Here is a 19,473-nt window from a genome sequence, read left to right on the forward strand (position 1 = left end):
TATCATAGATTAATCCATTTAAGGTGCTGAGAACCATAAAGCATGTCATCAACGATTGTGTGATGTAGCATTTATTTGTGCTTCTGACATCTGTTAATGTTATGGTTTATATGTACTGTAGGCTCATATTGTACATACGAGGGTTTATCAATAAATAATGCCCCAAATTTTTTATCTTGGAACATATTTATTGTTAAGAGTAAGAATTTGGTGACACTATACATAAACATGTCTTGTCCATGTACTATTTTTCTATGGCTGTATACCAACATTGTGGAAGAGCATGTATTCCCTGCTGGTAAAAGCTCTTGTCCTGTAGATGTAGCCATGTTTTCACTGCAGGACTGACACACTGTTCATCTTCAAAGTGTGTTCCCTGTAGAGAATCTTTAAGCAGCCCGAAGAGATGGTAGTCCAAGGGTGCTAAATCTGGACTGTAGGATGGATGAGGCAGTGATGTCCAACCAAATTTGACGATGTGTTCCCAGGTTCTCAGACTTGTGTGTGGGCGTACGTTATCATTTTGGAGCAAGATTTCTGCTGGATTCTTTTCCGATCGAACACATCGGAATCAGTTGTTGAGTTTATTCAGAGTCTTCATGTATGCCTCCAAATTGATGGTTGATGCTCTTGACATCACATCCACAAGAATGATCCCAGAAGATTGTCACCATGACTTTCTGGCAGAGGGCGTTGTCTTGAATTTCTTCTTTTGTGATGAATGAGGATGATGCCACTCCGTGGACTTCCTTTTTGTTTTTGGCACAAAGTGGTGCACCCAGCTTTTGTCACCCGTAACAATCTGTGACAGAAACGCCTCGGCATCCGTATCAGAATGCTCCAACAATTCAGATGAAACGGCCTTTATCTGAATCCGCTGTGAGTATTTGTGGAACCCATCATGAGGACCTCTTTGAATATCTGAGAGTCTCGATCAATGCAGACTCACTTCCAGTGCTGACCTTCAACTTTAGAGCCAATTGTCGGCATGAATAATGGCATCCACACAATTCAGCATGTCTAGAGCAGTGGCTCTGACAGGACATCCCATGCATGGCTGATCATGGAGCTCAGTTTCTGCATTTCCTGAGGCTGTAACTTCTTTACCCATCATCCAACTGTAGTTCTATGAACTGTAGCTTCGTCATACAGTGCTCACAATCATTTATGGATGGTCACCATGGTTTCTTTTTCTGCACATATGAATTCAGTCACAGTATGCTGCTTGTAATGTAGACACCATTTTAATGCTGTACTGCAATCTGCAATCTGCCAGAACAGTTTGAAACTTCACCGGCGCACAGAACAAACATCAAATGTGAAGCGCCAACAAGAATGTTTATGCATATTAATGACATATTTGAAAAAATGTGGGGCATTACTTATTGAACAATCCTCGTATATTTGAACATTCATGAAAAGCTGTCTCCATGGTTTCTCTGATATTCACTAAATAGGGCGGTCAAAGACTGCGTGATTTTGACCCTTATGGCTCTCAGTGCCTTATTTATATTCTAGTCAAGTGACCTAGATGGTAGATATTACTATTTGAATTTAATCATTTCCGCAAATGGCAGTTTACATTTGTAGTTGGTTGTCTACTATGCAGGAATCGACTTTTCTTCGGCGTGTCATAATGAACCCTGTTGAACCTGTATTAAGTGCTAACAGAAAAGAAAATTAGCAAGAAAAGTTTGCCACATTGCAAACCAGACTCGTTGTCTGACAAAATGATGAAATCAAATAAGTGTAACTACAAGCGAATATTTAACAAAGAAGTGTGTAATAAGCGTAAGTTGTTATGTGGGTGCAATGTAAGAATGCCCAATTTTCAGCCAAGAAGTTAATTCATTAACTAATTTATGAATTAGTGATCTTGTACGTTTGCCCGAAAAAAAAAGAAAAAAAAAAGGAAAAAAAAGAAAAGAGCATGAAAACGCACACTTACATGAAAATGTGGAATGGAGAGTAGCGAAAGATTGAACATTATTTCATTCTTGCCATAAACTATACCTAATTATGTACAAAAGAACAAAATTCCACAAAAACAATTCTTACTTTTTTCAGACAAGTTAAGCATCGTATTATTATTATTATTATTATTATTATTATTGTCTGTTGTTGAAGTTGTATAAATACGTTGATGAGCATAACTGTTATACAGCAGATGCTATTAATTTTGCACTCTCATATTTATCTGAATTTAAAAATTTGTGAACACCCATAATGTATATTCACGAGCCACCACTGCTCTTAATGATTGTTAGTGCTTCACATGGAAATGGCATAATAGTCTTTAAAGGGTGTTCTTGCAAATCTAAATGCTGTTTTATTCAGCCAGTATGATTCCTGCCAAATTATTCTTTTTTGCACAGAAAGCTTACTTTCGCTATTGTTGAAAGCTGAGACTTATAATTATCACAACTTCTTTTTTGCATCATTGCACAACAGAGACATTGTACTGTCAGCAGGAAAAGATGAACTTCAACTTCCTGTTTTACTTTTCTTGTTTCAGTGCAGTTATACAGTTTTGAGACACAATTGCAGATCTGTTGTAGTTTTTAAATTGTTTTGCTGCTAAAGCATGATTATTTTTGTTCTGCATGTAGATAAAAGTCCTTACTTATAATTGACTTATGGCCTGGTGATATTATTACTTATCATAAACTTAATTTTTCAGTATGAGATTTTCATTCTGCAGCGGAGTGTGCGCTGATATGAAACTTCCTGGCAGATTAAAACTGTGTGCACCGACCGAGACTCGAACTCGGGACCTTTGCCTTTCGCGGGCAAGTGCTCTACCATCTGAGCTACCGAAGCACGACTCACGCCCGGTCCTCACAGGACCACCGCCGGTATCCAACGTGGATTGTGACCAAACCCACGGGCCCAGACCGACATACCCAGTGGAAAGCCAGGTACTCCGTTTTGTGAAGACTGGCGAGGACCAGGCCGGAGGAAGTGCAGCAGAGTCCTAGGTTGACGCCCACGGAGGAGCTCTGCGGGGCTGCGTTCTCCCATTGGTGTGGTCCGGTATGCCGTCAAGAAAAACGTCAATGCTTCCTCCGCAGGAAATTCGTGCACATACTTTTTCATCTGCGTCTTAAATGTGCGCACCATGCGCTCGACTTCCCCATTCGATTGTGTATGGAAGGGGGGAGAGCAAACGTGCCGAATACCGAAGCGCCTACAAAAATCCTGGAGGTCTGCGAAATAAACTGCGGTCCATTGTCCGAGACCAGGGTGATTGGCAGACCTGTTTACGCGCCATGTGGGAGCGGACGTAACGGCCGGATTGTACCACTCGCACTTCGTCCACCCCGGACACAGTGGACGCTGCCGTGCCGCCCTGAACCTCCGCGACGTCGCACCAGGCTTCCAGCTGTTGACCTGCGGCATGAGAGACTTCATACGATTGAGCAATGGACAGGACTTCCTCGAGGGAAGGGTCTTCTAACTGCAGGGCCCATTGCCGGACCTCCCTATCAGGGGCCGAACGAACAATGACGTCGCGTACGATAACGTGGGCATACGACTCTCGCGACTGCTCCGTGACAAAATGACACTTGCGACTAAGACCATGCAGGGTAGCGGCCCACGCCCGGTAGGACTGATGGGGCTGTTTCTTGCATTGATAGAACTCGACCATAGTCACCACAACATGCGTGCGGCGGCGATAATATGAAGACAGCAATGAACACAATGCGTCAAAAGACAAGGACGAGGGTTCCTGCAACGGCGCTAGCTGCCGCAAAACTTGATACAGCGAGGGAGATATCCAAGACAAGAAGAGAGCACGACATACCTCCGCATCGGCAACATGAAACGCCTGGAAATGCTGCCAAAGGCGATGTTCATATGCGTCCCAATCCTCCGCCGTCTCGTCATACGGGGGAAAGGGAGGAGGGAACTGCGCCGGAGCAGATGGCGTGGAGAGCAGCGCCGCAAGCACTTGTTTCATGGTGGCCATGAGCTCCGTCTGCTGCGCAACCAAACCCCGCACAAAATCCTCCATGCCGTGGAGAAGCTGCGAAACCGGAACGACGACGCAACACGTGCAAGAACGACCCTACTCGTCGCCAATTGTGTAGTAACACTGTTCACGTTTACGTCACACTTCACTTAGCGTAGACCGGGACTGTGTCCTAGGCATGCTCGATGTTAACTGACTGGGTGCGGCCCATGCTGCCAGAGTTGTTGTTGTTGTTGTAGTTGTTGTTATGCCGGCAGAGGTTGCGTCCGAATTCTCGCGTGCCCTCTGGTGGACGGGACTCTACTTGCGGAAACTACCGTCCGTGACGCGCCGTGCCAATGTGAGCCTCCCGCGATCTTTCTGGTGGCTACTGCATGTTTCCTGATGAAAGTTGGTTATGCCTCGGTGCCAGTGACGGCCATATGTTGGTTAGAAATATGCCAGTTGAATGCCTGCAACAAACCTGTCAGTGTGCTAAACACACCGGACATACACTTGGAGTTATGCTCTGGGATGTGACTTCGTATGGCAGCAGGAACATTATCATGGTTATTCCACACACATTGACTGTAGATTTGTACATCGGTGTGGTGATTCAATGTTTTGTGCTGGCGTTGGTGAACAGCATTCCAAGGGTGGTGTTCTAACAGGATAACATTCGCCCACATACCACTGTTGTAACCCAACATGTTCTACCAAGTGTCAACATGTTGCCTTGGCCTGCTTAATAACCAGATCTGTTTCCAGTTGAGCACATATGGGACATTGTTAGATGACAACTCCAGCATCATCCACAAACAGCATTAACCAACCCTGTATTGACTGACCAAGTGCAACAAGCATGGAACTCCATCCCACAAATTGAGATCCAGCCCCTGTACAACTAAATGCACTCACATTTGCATGCCTGTATTCAAAGTTCTAGTGGCTACGCTGATTATTAATGCACCAGCAATTCACATTTGCAATGGCTTATCTCATACTTACATTAACCTCTTATCCTGCAATGTTGAGAAAAATAGATTTATTTGATATATTGCTAAAATGCCTCAAAACTCTTCAAAGTACACCCCTTCAGCATTAACACACATTTACTAGTGACTTTTTCATGATTCAAAGGCTCCCTGGTAGGTGGATTCCAGAGGGTCCTTAAGGATATGTATCCGGCTTCTTTGACAGCACTTAGGATTCTATGGTGGTGTCCTTTGAGGGAGGATTTCACTTTTGAGAAGAGGAAGTAGTCTGTCAGTTGCCAAGTCGAGACTGTAACCGGGTTGGGGAATCATCATTCCAGTGATGGCTGTCCTCACAGATTGATCCTTTGCTTCTGTCTTCTTAGCACTTATAGGTAAAAAAAGTGCCATTTACTGTCTGCCCCTCAGTTACAAATTCATAGTGGACCACCTCCATGGTGAAAATGATGAGTAACTTTGGATTTGTTCATTCAAGCCTTTTTTGGATGAGGTGGTGCTACAGTGTGTTATTCAGAACTTGGACACTTTGTTTCTGGGTCATATTCGAATATCTAAGTTGTATCTCCTGTGATTATGTTGTCCAAAAACTCATTGCAGAAAGGTTTTTGCAAGCAGACTCTCACCTCTGCTTTTGGTTGTCTATCAAGACCTTATTGATGTATCTATTGGGTCTCCAGCTGGAACATCTCACCATCTGGGCACAAAATTTCAGTGGTACACCTGGTCACCACCTTCCTTGTGGAAATGATTAATCAATACCAAACACCTGACAGTTTTTGAAGACCCAGACAAGGACCATTATTTCTTAATTTCAAGCAGGACAGGCTTCAAACTCTTACTTAAAGGATACCCCTTATCCTTGTTTATAATATTGTCAAATAGCTGGATTTCAATGGTTTCTTTCACTACACAGTCCCAATGCCACGATGCAGGGGCAACCATTTGTGTCTCATAGTACAACATTTTATGTCCTTCAATAAGACAGTTTTCTGCCACTGCATATTTTTCTGTCTGAAATAAACACATATGGCGAGGATGCTCCATGCAAGGATCCTGGACCATACAAATCGTTTGTTCAATATAGACTTTCCCGCAATGACAGGGAGTCTCTTGTAGGTTCTGGGCTTTTTCAAATCAAAATCATCCTTCACTGAGCCCAACAGGGCTCTGGTCTTAGCTGGCAGATGTAATACACTTTTAATATTAAATTTCTTTAAAATTCTACCAATTTTTGAAGATATGCTCCCTGCGAAAGGTAGGAATGCCACCAACATGCTTGCACCTTCTGTTGGTTCCCACAAAGGTGCAATCTGTAAAGCACAATGGATCTGATTGCCAGTATAACCATTCTGCTTGAACACAGCTTTTAGATGGTCCAGTTCTTGTGTCAAACTATCTGCATCTTAGGTGGCGTAAGCTCTTTTTAGCAATGTATGTAGGACCCCATTGCATTGGTAAGATGGATGAAAAATTGATGCTTGAATATATCGGCCCTTATGTGTAAGCCCACGGTCTTCAAAAACTGTCAGTAGTGTTTGATATCGATTTATCATTTCTGTGAGCTTGCACAACCAGTGTCGGTAGAGGGTAGTTATGTTGGACCCATGGTTGGTGTATAAAGAACCCGCCGTGGCATGTTCGATTTCAGTACTAATGAAATAGTGTGATGGCGTACTCACCTAATGTTGGCAGCTAAGTAGACCATCGAAATATTGTGTCCAGATGACGAGATGTTCTGGCTGGATATCCGACACCAATACAACCAATTATTACACCGGGAAAGTTTACGGAACCACACAAGACCATTTTGAAGCTTAGTGCAGGTCTTTTGTATTACCAACTCTTCAGTGATAATGGTGTGCACTGTCATCTTATCAGTTCCAGTTGCACCTGTGTCCATTTGCACACTTAACCAACGGTATGAATTGAGCGCTTCACACACAAATGGACTCATCATCCTCTCTTAGCCATCTTTGATGAACTTGTAGCATTTAATAACTGTGATTTGTGACATGTTCATCTTTGATCTCTTGGTGAATCATGCCAAATGTTTCTATACACAATTTCCCCAGTCCAAAACAAAATTTTATGGCATATGAATGTTCAATAATTCACTGCATTTTGTGCTTTCACAGATTCACTCGACAGGGTTCCACTAAAAACATGATCATGCCTGAATGAATTCTTATAGGTGTCTGGCACTTGGCACAAGTTGGTCACCCCCCCCCCCCCTCCCCCACCACTGAGCACTGAGCAGGCACAGTGTGAGTGCAGTGTAACATACAGTGACATCAGGAAAAAATTGTTCCTGATACTTTATATAGAGACTCTGTACATATTGCACGATAGCCCTTCCGAACTACTGATGTTTCTTGATTATCCCTCTTCTAATTGCTTCTTTTGTTATTGTTTCAATTTTCATTAATACATTGATTACAGTTCACTTTCCCATTGTTTCAGAAGATTAACTTTGAAGACTTTGTGAGAGTAATCCAAATTTCTGTGGTCCTGAAACTTACCTTTGTATAATCTCAGTATAGTTTCCTTTAAAATATTTGCAATTGGGTACTCTTTGAATCCATTTAGTGACTGTACTGTAGTTTTCCTCCTATTATTCAGAAACAGTTTGTAGGTATGTCTGGAAGCTCATGGGAAAAAATGATTGTGGATGAGATATTTAATTATAAACGTAGGCTTCTGTGGCTATTGTCACATTCAATAAAAATTTTCTGTGTTTGTGACCACATTATCAATATATATGAAGCTACCGATATTTCAGTCCCTGTTGTGAGTAAACAAAAACACTCTGGAGGAAGTCACTTGCAACAGGGGCCAAAACATCGGTAGTTTCATATATATTGACAATGCGGTCACAAACCCAGAAAATTTTATTGAAGGAGATATTTGATGTTTGGGAAGGAGTAAACATCATTCGGAACCATATCAAAACATCAAGTGGCTGTGAAAGCGTCTGGTGTCAGGATTTTTAAAAAAAGTGGATGCTTCTCAAAGGTTCTTTCAGAACACTTAGAATGCCATCATCGAATAAACCAGTCTGTAGTTGCCTTCTTCAGACACATTGATGGCAAATAGTGGAAGCACTAAAGGTAAGCACTTACTGTATAGTTGAGGTGTTGAGCAATTGACAGGCACAAAAATTAGGGGTATGTGTAAATATGATCCATATCTGTTTGTGTACCACATTTGGGTAGGGGGTTCCTGCCTGTGTCAAAGTGTAGTGAGTGTCATTGGAGACAGATCCAGGTGCACAATGGTCATATTGTCCTGGAGTCAATCGGTACAGTCACATAAGCCACCAGTTACAACTGTGAATATCATTTTTACAACACAAAATTAAGCTTGTTAAATATTTTTTGACAGAACTACAAACAAAGAATCTGTAGTTGCTTGGGTATATGACTCAGTATCCATCCATTCTTTGGAGACCTTAAGGAGATGGAAAAAAGAAGAATAATATAATCTGAGACCTCAGAAAAGCTGCTAATCCAAACCCAAAACTACGAGGGCGGTTTGAAAAGTTCTCGTAATCACCACGAGAGGTCGGTGCTAGCGCAACGAGTTTTACACATGATATTCATTGGTGTGTTGCCTGTTAATACATGCCATGTCTGTGCTCTTGGAAGAGAGCTGTGGCGGTGACGTGGCTCTATTGCTGTTCCCACGTAGTGATTTGTGAAGACGGAAAAAAATAGAGATTCGAGCAATGATTAAATAGTTTGTAAAGAAAGGTATGAAAGCAAAGGACATTCATGCTGATTTCCAGAATACACTGGGGGACTCTGCTCCTTTATATTCAACTGTTGCCAAGTGGACAAATGGATTTAAATTTGGTCGGGAGAGCTTAGATGATGATCTGCGCAGTGGTCGGCCAAGATGTCACTACTCCGGAAATCATTGCAAATGTGCACAAAATGGTCATGGAGAATCGCCGATTGCAAATGCGTGAAATTGCTCACACTTGCGAAATGTCATCTGAAAGGGTATATCACATTTTAATTGAAGAATTAGAAATGAAAAAATTATTTGCATGATGAGTGCCATGACTCTTGACGCTCGATCAGAAATGCATGAGAATGGACATATCAGTACAACGTTTAGCTCGTTTCTGGAGACACGAATAAGATTTTTTATGCTGGTCTGTGACCATAGATGAAACTTGGGTGTACTACTATACCCCCAGAGACAAAACAACAGTCAAAGCAGTGGAAATATGCTGATTCTTCACCACCAAAGAAAGCAAAGAAAACTCCTTCGGCAGGAAAGGTCATGGCATAAGAGTTCTGGGAAGTGAAGGGGATTCTGTTTGTAGATTACCTCCCCACTGGACAACTAATTACTGGCGAATACTATGCTAACCTCCTGGACAAATTGCAACAAAAGGCCAGAAAGGGAGTCATCTTCCTTCAACATAATGCCCACCTGCACACATGTCCCATCGTCATGGCAAAATTACATGAACTAAGACATGAAGTGTTGCCACACCCACCTTATTCACACAATCTGGCTCTGTCAGACATCCATCTCTTTCCAAAACTGAAACTTTTTGTTGGTGGAAAAAGATTCACTTCAAGCAGCCAGAATTGATAACTATTTTGCAGGCCTAGAGGAAACTCGTTTTCGAGATGGGATCAACGCACTGGAACATTGTTGGAACAAGTGCATTAATCTACATGGAGACAAGATTGAAAAAGAAAAAAGTTTCAGTTATGTAAGTACTTTTTTTCTATTCTGTTCTGAGAACCTTTCAAACCGCCCCCGTACACCTCATGCACTTTTTAAGAACAGTTTACATCTCTTTCGAACTCTTTAAACATACACACTTTCTTGGGCATCAGCTGTTGGGTACATCTTCAAGAGAATTTGTTCATGTCTAACTTTGGTGAACCTTTATAACACCATTCTCACGGAAAGATAAGATCTCCAAATATCATGTGAAGTCACTCAAGGCAGTGATTGTCAATTAAACCTTCTACAAAATTGTAAGAAAAATCATCTAAAATTTTTTGTTGAATGCACAACCTGCAGTGACTGAATACAGTATTGTGGTTCATCAGTGCTGTCATTGTCAAATATTGTAGGAAGTTTCTACACAAGGTTAGATAAACTTTCATACATGACATTTTTGTTGTTTTTGCAAACTATATGTAAATAATGCATAAACTCTTTCACAAGTCCGTCTGTGACACTTTCTCTCCATTTTTATCTGTTCAGCCCTTTATATTCCAAGAGAGAGAAGATAGTTGATTGCCTGTTTGTATTTTTTTTCCTTTAATAATTGCTCTCTACCCCAGGTAATTAGATGATTCTAGCTTGAAATGAGTCGTAGGTTTTCTTTTATTACAGGGCTCTACTTTTATATACATATCAATTCATAATTAAGTTAAAATGTAACTACTCTATGATTACGACCATAACTTAACCCATTAATTCTGCAGGAATATGAATCTTTGTGTCCATAGATCTACAGTATGGTGGCAGACCGAAAGAACTGCTAGAACAGTGCCGATGGAACAGTGAAATACTTATGGAGTCACTGTGGTGTTGTCTTGGTAATTCAGTCGTTGAAGTGGATCCACATATTCTAAAGAAGTGCCATACTTGGGGAACTCCACTGTTCTTAGGTGTTTTTCTGATGAACGTCCAGAATCAAGATTCAGTTCAAATGAAAGTGAATGCGATGCTAGATATCTTACGTGTGGAATGGAGTCCACCACTTGCACAGCTCCTTATCCAAGCTCTCAGGTGGGCCTTAAGACTAATCTATAATGCACAATTTTTGTCACTTTTGTAATGAATTGCAATCTCGCTGAATGAAGATTTGTTTCATTCATCTCTGTTATTACATCTGTACAGTTAGTATTACAAATTGTTGCTTTCTATTGCTGTCAGGTGGCTATGAACTCATTTTGTATGGTAGAAATTGTTTGCATTTCAATCTGTATTAAATTAACAGTTCAAAATTGTGACTTGCAGATACAGTTGTACAAAGTGAAACTTCACTTTCATAGCAAGTTGTGTGTTGGATTAATTTTTCTCATAGGTTGGAACTGTTTCTCACAAAGTGCCCAGATTATGAACATTAGCCTTTTTGTTATCACCACCACCACCACCACCACCACCACCACCACCAGATAGGACTATCCAAAAAGCAGCCACCATTAAGCTGTAAATAAAATACTGTAACAGCCAAAAAAATTCTTAGAAAAATCTTATAAATACATCTCTCTATTACATCTCCACATAATTATCATTCAGGTTTAGTCATTCACTGTCTGTCTTAATTAGTTGACAAATACCTGTAGCCCGATTAAAATTACTGAACAGTTTATGTCTGATACTTGCCCCTACAGTGTTACCAGATCGGCTGCCGTGACCATTTGGTTATATGTGACACACAAACATGGCATGTCACTCAACAAATGCTGTTAATGTGTAATGTGGAGCAACGTTGGAAGTGGTCACTGCTAGGTATGACGGAAATGTGAGATGCTCTTTTTTGCAGCTGATTTTAAGTGACCAATGACTGAACTGCTGCAGACAAAGCATTTTGTAGCACTTAAACTCATGTCCTAATCTAACCACAACTTTGTGATGTGTAATGTATCTGAGAAAACAGCGGTCAACAATCTGCGACAGAACTGTAATCACAATCGCTTTGTTCATGGTAGTTAAAACTAACCTCCAGGAGCAAACTCAAGACAGAAAAATTTCAGTTTCAACACTAAAAGCATTATTGCTATCATTGATTACCTGAAGCTATCCTTACACTGGCTACATGAGCTGCCGCTTTGCCACCCGAGCAGTAGTCCTGTTTGGTACCTGGTGGCAGATTATAGGTGACACGGGCAGATTCCAAATAAAAAAATATGGTAGGAAGAAAAATAAGACAAATAAAAAACTCAATACAATGATGAAAATGTTGCAGCAAAGTATTATAAATTAAAAAACTACATTAAAAAGAATCTATTGAATAAAAATAATAATCAATATTTTGATTAGATTTAGAAATAACAGAAAAGTGTTGCTTCTGATGAGATTAAAGCCTGTGACCTTCTACACAACAGGTTTATATACTAACCACTGTCCTGCTCCAGTACACTGTGTTGAGTTATTACTTTTATAATTCTGGAGACCCACTCGCAACAATGAATTGCAGCCTTCAAAAATTCAGTTTCAGGCTTATCTAATGTGAGCTTACCTCTGTGAGTATAATAACTGTATATGTGATGCTGAATTGCACCATGTGCGAAAGTTTGCGGTAATATTTGATTAGGGCTGTGTATGAAACTTGTATTTCATTAGCATCATTGTGTGTGTGTGTGTGTGTGTGTGTGTGTGTGCGTGTGTGTGGCGGGGGGTGCGTGTGTGTGGCGGGGGGTGCGTGTGTGTGGCGGGGGGTGCGTGTGGAATGTTGAAAATCATGTAGAGTCCAGCCTGCACTGTAGAGCAGGCATACAAAAAGTTACATTTCAATTGATCAAGGAATTCTTGAAGTTTCCAGCAAAATGTGATCATGTGTTATCTTGTATAGCAGCCGTGAAGAGACTGTATTGGTTGTTTTGAATAGCTCTTTTCAGTTTTCTTAATGTCTCACAGTAAGTTTCAGAACTGGATGCAGTTCCACACTGCATAATATCTACAAACCTAATTCCCTCAGCATTCTGAAACATAGTAGCCATAATCTTTCTTGTTGACAAAGTTTGATGTGCATGTTTTGATTTGATGGCAAGGCAGTATGATCTCACACCATCATAAACATTCATTCTTTACTTTGAAGCAAGCATCACATTTGATTCATATACAACACAAATTCCGTAATAAACATGAAGAGCTAGGTGATTTTTTGCCTCTAAGCGCTGTGTTGCAGAACAAATTTCACATTTCACTGGATTCTCAATTATAGCATTCATATTGAATGGCTATTGTATCGAAACCTGAAGAAATATTGCTTTCTTACTCTCCCAGTGTAATCACATTGACTGACTGCGTGGGTTGTTGGAGTGATTTTATCATTCTGTGCCCTACTTCCCATGCTACTTGAAATTGGAGGCTACTTTCTGGATAGCCGTCACAATATTTGTGTGTAGTTATTAATCATCATCTGGCTGAAAGCAAGGGGAAACTACAGCCATAATTTTTCCCGAGGAAATGCAGCTTTACTGTATGATTAAATGATGATGGCGTCCTCTTGGGTAAAATATTCCGGAGGTAAAATAGTCCCTCATTCGGATCTCCGGGCGGGAACTACTCAAGAGGACGTCGTTATCAGGAGAAAGAAAACTGGCGTTCTACAGATCGGAGCGTGGAATGTCAGATCCCTTAATCGGGCAGGTAGGTTAGAAAATTTAAAAAGGGAAATGGATAGGTTAAAGTTAGATATTGTGGGAATTAGTGAAGTTCGGTGGCAGGAGGAACAAGACATTTGGTCAGGTGAATACAGGGTTATAAATACAAAATCAAATAGGGGTAATGCAGGAGTAGGTTTAATAATGAATAAAAAAATAGGAGTGCGGGTTAGCTACTACAAACAGCATAGTGAACGCATTATTGTGGCCAAGATAGACACAAAGCCCATGCCTACTACAGTAGTACAAGTTTATATGCCAACTAGCTCTGCAGATGATGAAGAAATAGATGAAATGTATGACGAGATAAAAGAAATTATTCAGGTAGTGAAGGGAGACGAAAATTTAATAGTCATGGGTGACTGGAATTCGTCAGTAGGAAAAGGGAGAGAAGGAAACATGGTAGGTGAATATGGGTTGGGGGGAAGAAATGAAAGAGGAAGCCGCCTTGCAGAATTTTGCACAGAGCATGACTTAATCATAGCTAACACTTGGTTCAAGAATCATAAAAGAAGGTTTTATACCTGGAAGAATCCTGGAGATACTAAAAGGTATCAGATAGATTATATAATGGTAAGACAGAGATTTAGGAACCAGGTTTTAAATTGTAAGACATTTCCAGGGGCAGATGTGGATTCTGACAACAATCTATTGGTTATGAACTGCAGATTGAAACTGAAGAAACTGCAAAAAGGTGGGAATCTAAGGAGTTGGGACCTGGATAAACTGAAAGAACCAGAGGTTGTAGAGAGTTTCAGGGAGAGCATAAGGGAACAATTGACAGGAATGGGGGAAAGAAATGCAATAGAAGAAGAATGGGTAGCTCTGAGGGATGAAGTAGTGAAGGCAGCAGACGATCAAGTAGGTAAAAAGACGAGGGCTAATAGAAATCCTTGGGTAACAGAAGAAATATTGAATTTAATTGATGAAAGGAGAAAATATGAAAATGCAGTAAATGAAGCAGGCAAAAAGGAATACAAACGTCTCAAAAATGAGATCGGCAGGAAGTGCAAAATGGCTAAGCAGGGATGGCTAGAGGACAAATGTAAGGATGTAGAGGCTTGTCTCACTAGGGGTAATATAGATACTGCCTACAGGAAAATTAAAGAGACCTTTGGAGAGAAGAGAACCACTTGTATGAATATCAAGAACTCAGATGGAAATCCAGTTCTAAGCAAAGAAGGGAAAGCAGAAAGGTGGAAGGAGTATATAGAGGGTTTATACAAGGGCGATGTGCTTGAGGACAATATTATAGAAATGGAAGAGGATGTAGATGAAGACGAAATGGGAGATAAGATACTGCATGAAGAGTTTGACAGAGTACTGAAAGACCTGAGTCGAAACAAGGCCCCGGGAGTAGACAACATTCCATTAGAACTACTGAGGGCCTTGGGAGAGCCAGTCATGACAAAACTCTACCTGCTGGTGAGCAAGATGTATGAGACAGGCGAAATACCCTCAGACTTCAAGAAGAATATAATAATTCCAGTCCCAAAGAAAGCACGTGTTGACAGATGTGAAAATTATCGAGCTATCAGTTTAATAAGTCACAGCTGCAAAATACTAACGCGAATTCTTTATAGACGAATGGAAAAACTGGTAGAAGTGGACCTTGGGGAAGATCAGTTTGGATTCCGCAGAAATGTTGGAACACGTGAGGCAATACTAACCTTACGACTTATCTTAGAAGAAAGGTTAAGGAAAGGCAAACCTACGTTTCTAGCATTTGTAGACTTAGAGAAAGCTTTTGACAATGTTAACTGGAATACTCTCTTTCAAATTCTAAAGGTGGAAGGGGTAAAATACAGGGAGCGAAAGGCTATTTACAATTTGTACAGAAACCAGATGGCAGTTATAAGAGTCGAGGGGCATGAAAGGGAAGCAGTGGTTGGGAAAGGAGTGAGACAGGGTTGTAGCCTATCCCCGATGTTATTCAATCTGTATATTGAGCAAGCAGTAAAGGAAGCAAAAGAAAAATTCGGACTAGGTATTAAAATTCATGGAGAAGCAGTAAAAACTTTGAGGTTCGCCGATGACATTGTAATTCTGTCAGAGACAGCAAAGGACTTGGAAGAGCAGTTGAACGGAATGGACAGCGTCTTGAAAGGAGGATATAAGATGATCATCAACAAAAGCAAAACGAGGATAATGGGCTGTAGTCAAATTAAATCGGGTGATGCTGAGGGAATTAGATTAGGAAATGAGACACTTAAAGTAGTAAAGGAGTTTTGCTATTTAGGGAGTAAAATAACTGATGATGGTCGAAGTAGAGAGGATATAAAATGTAGACTGGCAATAGCAAGGAAATCGTTTCTGAAGAAGAGAAATTTGTTAACGTCGAGTATAGACTTAAGTGTCAGGAAGTTGTTTCTGAAAGTATTTGTATGGAGTGTAGCCATGTATGGAAGTGAAACATGGACGATAAATAGTTTGGACAAGAAGAGAATAGAAGCTTTTGAAATGTGGTGCTACAGAAGAATGCTGAAGATTAGATGGGTAGATCACATAACTAATGAGGAGGTGTTGAATAGGATTGGGGAGAAGAGAAGTTTGTGGCACAACTTGACTAGAAGAAGGGATCGGTTTGTAGGACATGTTCTGAGGCATCAAGGGATCACAAATTTAGCATTGGAGGGCAGCGTGGAGGGTAAAAATCGTAGAGGGAGACCAAGAGATGAATACACTAAGCAGATTCAGAAGGATGTAGGTTGCAGTAGGTACTGGGAGATGAAGAAGCTTGCACAGGACAGAGTAGCATGGAGAGCTGCATCAAACCAGTCCCAGGACTGAAGACCACAACAACAACAACAACAACAACAACTGGTTTACACTATTCACTTTTACATTATAATATAGGACAGTAAATGTTAAACATTCACATCCCCTGTATGTAAGTTTCTTTTTTGTCCTTTGTCATGAAAATGTAACTAAAATAATCCATTTCATATTTTATATGGAGCCAAAATTGCCAGTTCTGCCTAAAAGCCCCCACTTCACATATTTTTAGATTATTTCATATGCCTTTCTTCATGTAGGTGTCCAGCTTGTAGCAAAATTGAAGTATGAATGTGAGTAAGTAAATAAGTTCCAAAATAGGGCAGTGGCTTCAGTGTTAGACTACCAACCTTGAATTTATTTTATCTTTCAGAATACCCCCAATAAATCAACTACTAATCCTATTGTTTTGCAAGGACCATTCTTTTCCATCTGTACTCTGGACAATTTATTTATTTATTCATTGCATGACTTACAGAAAAAATATATATACAATAGAAAGAAACATTCCACATGGGAAAGATATATTAAAAAAGATGCTGCAACTTACCAAACGAGAAAGTGCTGGTAGACAGACACAATAAAACACACACACACACACACACACACACACACACACACACACACACACACACAAACTTCAAGCTTTTGCAACCCACGGTTGCTTCATCAGGAAAGAGGGAAGGAGAGGGAAAGACGAAAGGATGTGGGTTCTAAGGGAGAGGGTAAGGAATTATTCCAATCCCAGGAGCGGAAAGACTTACCTTAGGGGGAAAAAGGGACAGGTATACACTCGCGCGCCCGGGCGCCCGCGCGCCCGCACGCGCGCACACACACACACACACACACACACACACACACACACACACACACACATATCCATCCGCATATATACAGGCATAAGCAGACATATGTAAAGGCAAAGAGTTTGGGCAGAGATGCCAGTCGAGGCGGAAGTACACAGGCAAAGATGTTGTTGAGTGACAAGTGATGTACGAGGGGTGGCAATTTGAAATTAGCAGAGGTTGAGGCCTGGTGGGTAACAGGAAGAGAGGATATGTTGAAGGGCAAGTTCCCATCTCCAGAGTTCTGATAGGTTGGTGTTAGTGGGAAGTATCCAGATAACCCGGACAGTGTAATACTGTGCCAAGATGTGCTGGCCGTGCACCAAGGCATGTTTAGCCACAGGATGATCCTCATTACCAACAAACACTGTCTGCCTGTGTCCGTTCATGCAAATGGACAATTTGTTGCTGGTCATTCCCACATAGAAGGCTTCACAGTGTAGGCAGGTCAGTTGGTAAACCACGTGGCTCTGCCTTTGATCGTGTACACCTTCCGGGTTACAGGACTGGAGTAGGTGGTGGTGGGAGGGAGCGTGGGACAGGTTTTACACCGGGGGCAGTTACAAGGGTAGGAGCCAGAAGGTAGGGAAGGTGGTTTGGGTATTTCATAGGGATGAACCAAGAGGTTATGTCGCATCTATAAAGTGTTTCTGGGCATCCATGAATTTTCTTTATGGGGATTTGTTCAAAATGTGCTCCATAGTTTGTTCCAGTGTTCTGCAGTCACATTGGTCATCATCAGTCCATATTTTTTAGATTGATTTACATCTAGGGATTGGATAGTTGGGTCTCTGTTACCTAAATTCTTATGACCATAGATGGAAGTCCAGTGATTTCTCCATTCATCTTGTAGATTATAGCTTTCTGGGGTGAGTTGCCCAGTATTTACCCAAATTGGTTCTCTAGATTTTAATCGAATGCATGCAAAGTTGCTCAATATTTCATGAATAGGTAAGTCTCTGGATCTTTGGAGTTTCATCCATTCATGTGTTGTTGCTTGTTATCATTGGAGAGCTGGAGACCAGTATAAACGAGTTCTGACATCCATGGTGTTGGTGTAGATGTGAGTGTTTCTGTCACGATCCTTATCACATCATATAGATGAATATCTATTTTGTTAACATGGCTGCTTCTACTCCAAACCGGAGAATAGTATTCGGTGACAGCGTAAACAGGTGTTTGTGTTATATCCCCAGCTAGCACCAGCAATTTTCCTTAATACGTTGTTTCTCGATTTTAGCTTTTGTTAGTTCCATTTGTCTCTTAAATGTCAAGTACCTGTTGAGAGTCATACCCAAATATTTGAGGTGTCAGCTAGGTCACAATTTTTTTGTTGTGGAAGATTCTGTTGGTTAGGTGGAATGAGCTGACTTCTATTATATTAGGGTTCTAGCAATGTCTCCACTTTCTTTTCTAGCTCATTAGTAAGTATTTTTTCACCTTCTTCAAATGTGTTACCTTGAGCTGCAATCGCTAGTTCGTCATTGTAGCTACACTCATAGAATCATTAGTGGTTATGTCACTGGCGTACGGGTTAAATAAAAGCGGGGGCAGAACCTTACTCAATGGGAGACCATTTGATATGGCATAAAATTTACTTATGTTTCTCCAATGTTTAACTTTGAAAGAGCTATATTTAATCATGTTTTCCATTAGAGCATTGATCTTTGTGTTTGGATCAGTTTGATTTAGCTTATACATTAATCCATCCAGCTACACTGTGTCCATATGCTGCTGCGAGATCAGTAAGTGACACTGAGGTTTTCTGTTTCTATAAGAAGCCTGCTTCTACAAATGATCTCAAGATGAGAACTTGCTCACAGCAGCTTTGATGCACAAGAAATCCTGCTTGGTGTAGTGTGGTTATGGCATCAATTATGGATATATTCGGTTATACAGAAGCCTTTCCAGCATCTTGTAAGAAATGCTTGGTAGTGTGATTGGACGATAGCTTGCTAGGTCTTCTTTGGGTTTTCCTGGCTTAAGTAAATCAATAGGTTTTGCGATTTTAAATAGCTGAGAAATTTTTCCACTATCCAGCATTTCATTGTAAAAGTGTAATAGTAGCAGCAACCATTGTTGTGCTTTCTTTGTTAGTTGTGTAATGAGCAGGGAAATAGGAAATATACCATACAGTCTGGCAGCTTTCCTGTTTTTGAGGTATTTGATTACTGCCTCAAGCTGCTCCTCTATGAAGGGTAAGGAGAGATTAGGGTGTTTTATTTTTTTCTCTATTGTCCTTAAGCTGCTTCTTTGTTTCTTTTTCGAAAACCAGATCAACTTTTATGTTTTCTGCAAGTTTCTTTGTGTAACACTACTTGGGAAGGTGTTACGTCAGATTCTGATTCGGGATGACTGTTGCTTCACCTCGTTCCCTTTGGAATGACTATACTTTCCTACTGCTGTTAGCCAATTCTAGATTTTTTTGTACTTTCTGTCCATCTTTTCTTATATGATTCATGAATAGAGAGTAAGATCCTGTCTCTGAAGACTAGGTTGTCTTTTCTTGATATTTTCTGTCTAGGTATTCTGCCTCCATG

The 19,473-nt window shown here is 40.7% G+C and overlaps 1 protein-coding gene and 1 non-coding gene across 2 annotated transcripts in view; one reads left to right on the plus strand and one right to left on the minus strand.

Moving 5' to 3' along the window:
* LOC124585185 (protein KIAA0100) overlaps positions 1–19,473 on the plus strand; it is a 323,014-nt gene that overhangs the window by 93,288 nt on the left and 210,253 nt on the right. Inside the window, exon 10 of the mRNA XM_047131392.1 lies at positions 10,428–10,710. Coding sequence (XP_046987348.1) covers positions 10,428–10,710 — 283 coding nt within the window. The remainder of the gene's footprint in view (positions 1–10,427; positions 10,711–19,473) is intronic.
* Positions 2,747–2,820, minus strand: Trnas-cga. The gene has a single exon. It is a non-coding gene; the product is annotated as a tRNA-Ser (tRNA).

The sequence above is a fragment of the Schistocerca americana genome, chromosome 1, assembly GCF_021461395.2.
Source record: "Schistocerca americana isolate TAMUIC-IGC-003095 chromosome 1, iqSchAmer2.1, whole genome shotgun sequence".
NCBI classification, from domain to species: Eukaryota; Metazoa; Arthropoda; class Insecta; order Orthoptera; family Acrididae; genus Schistocerca; species Schistocerca americana.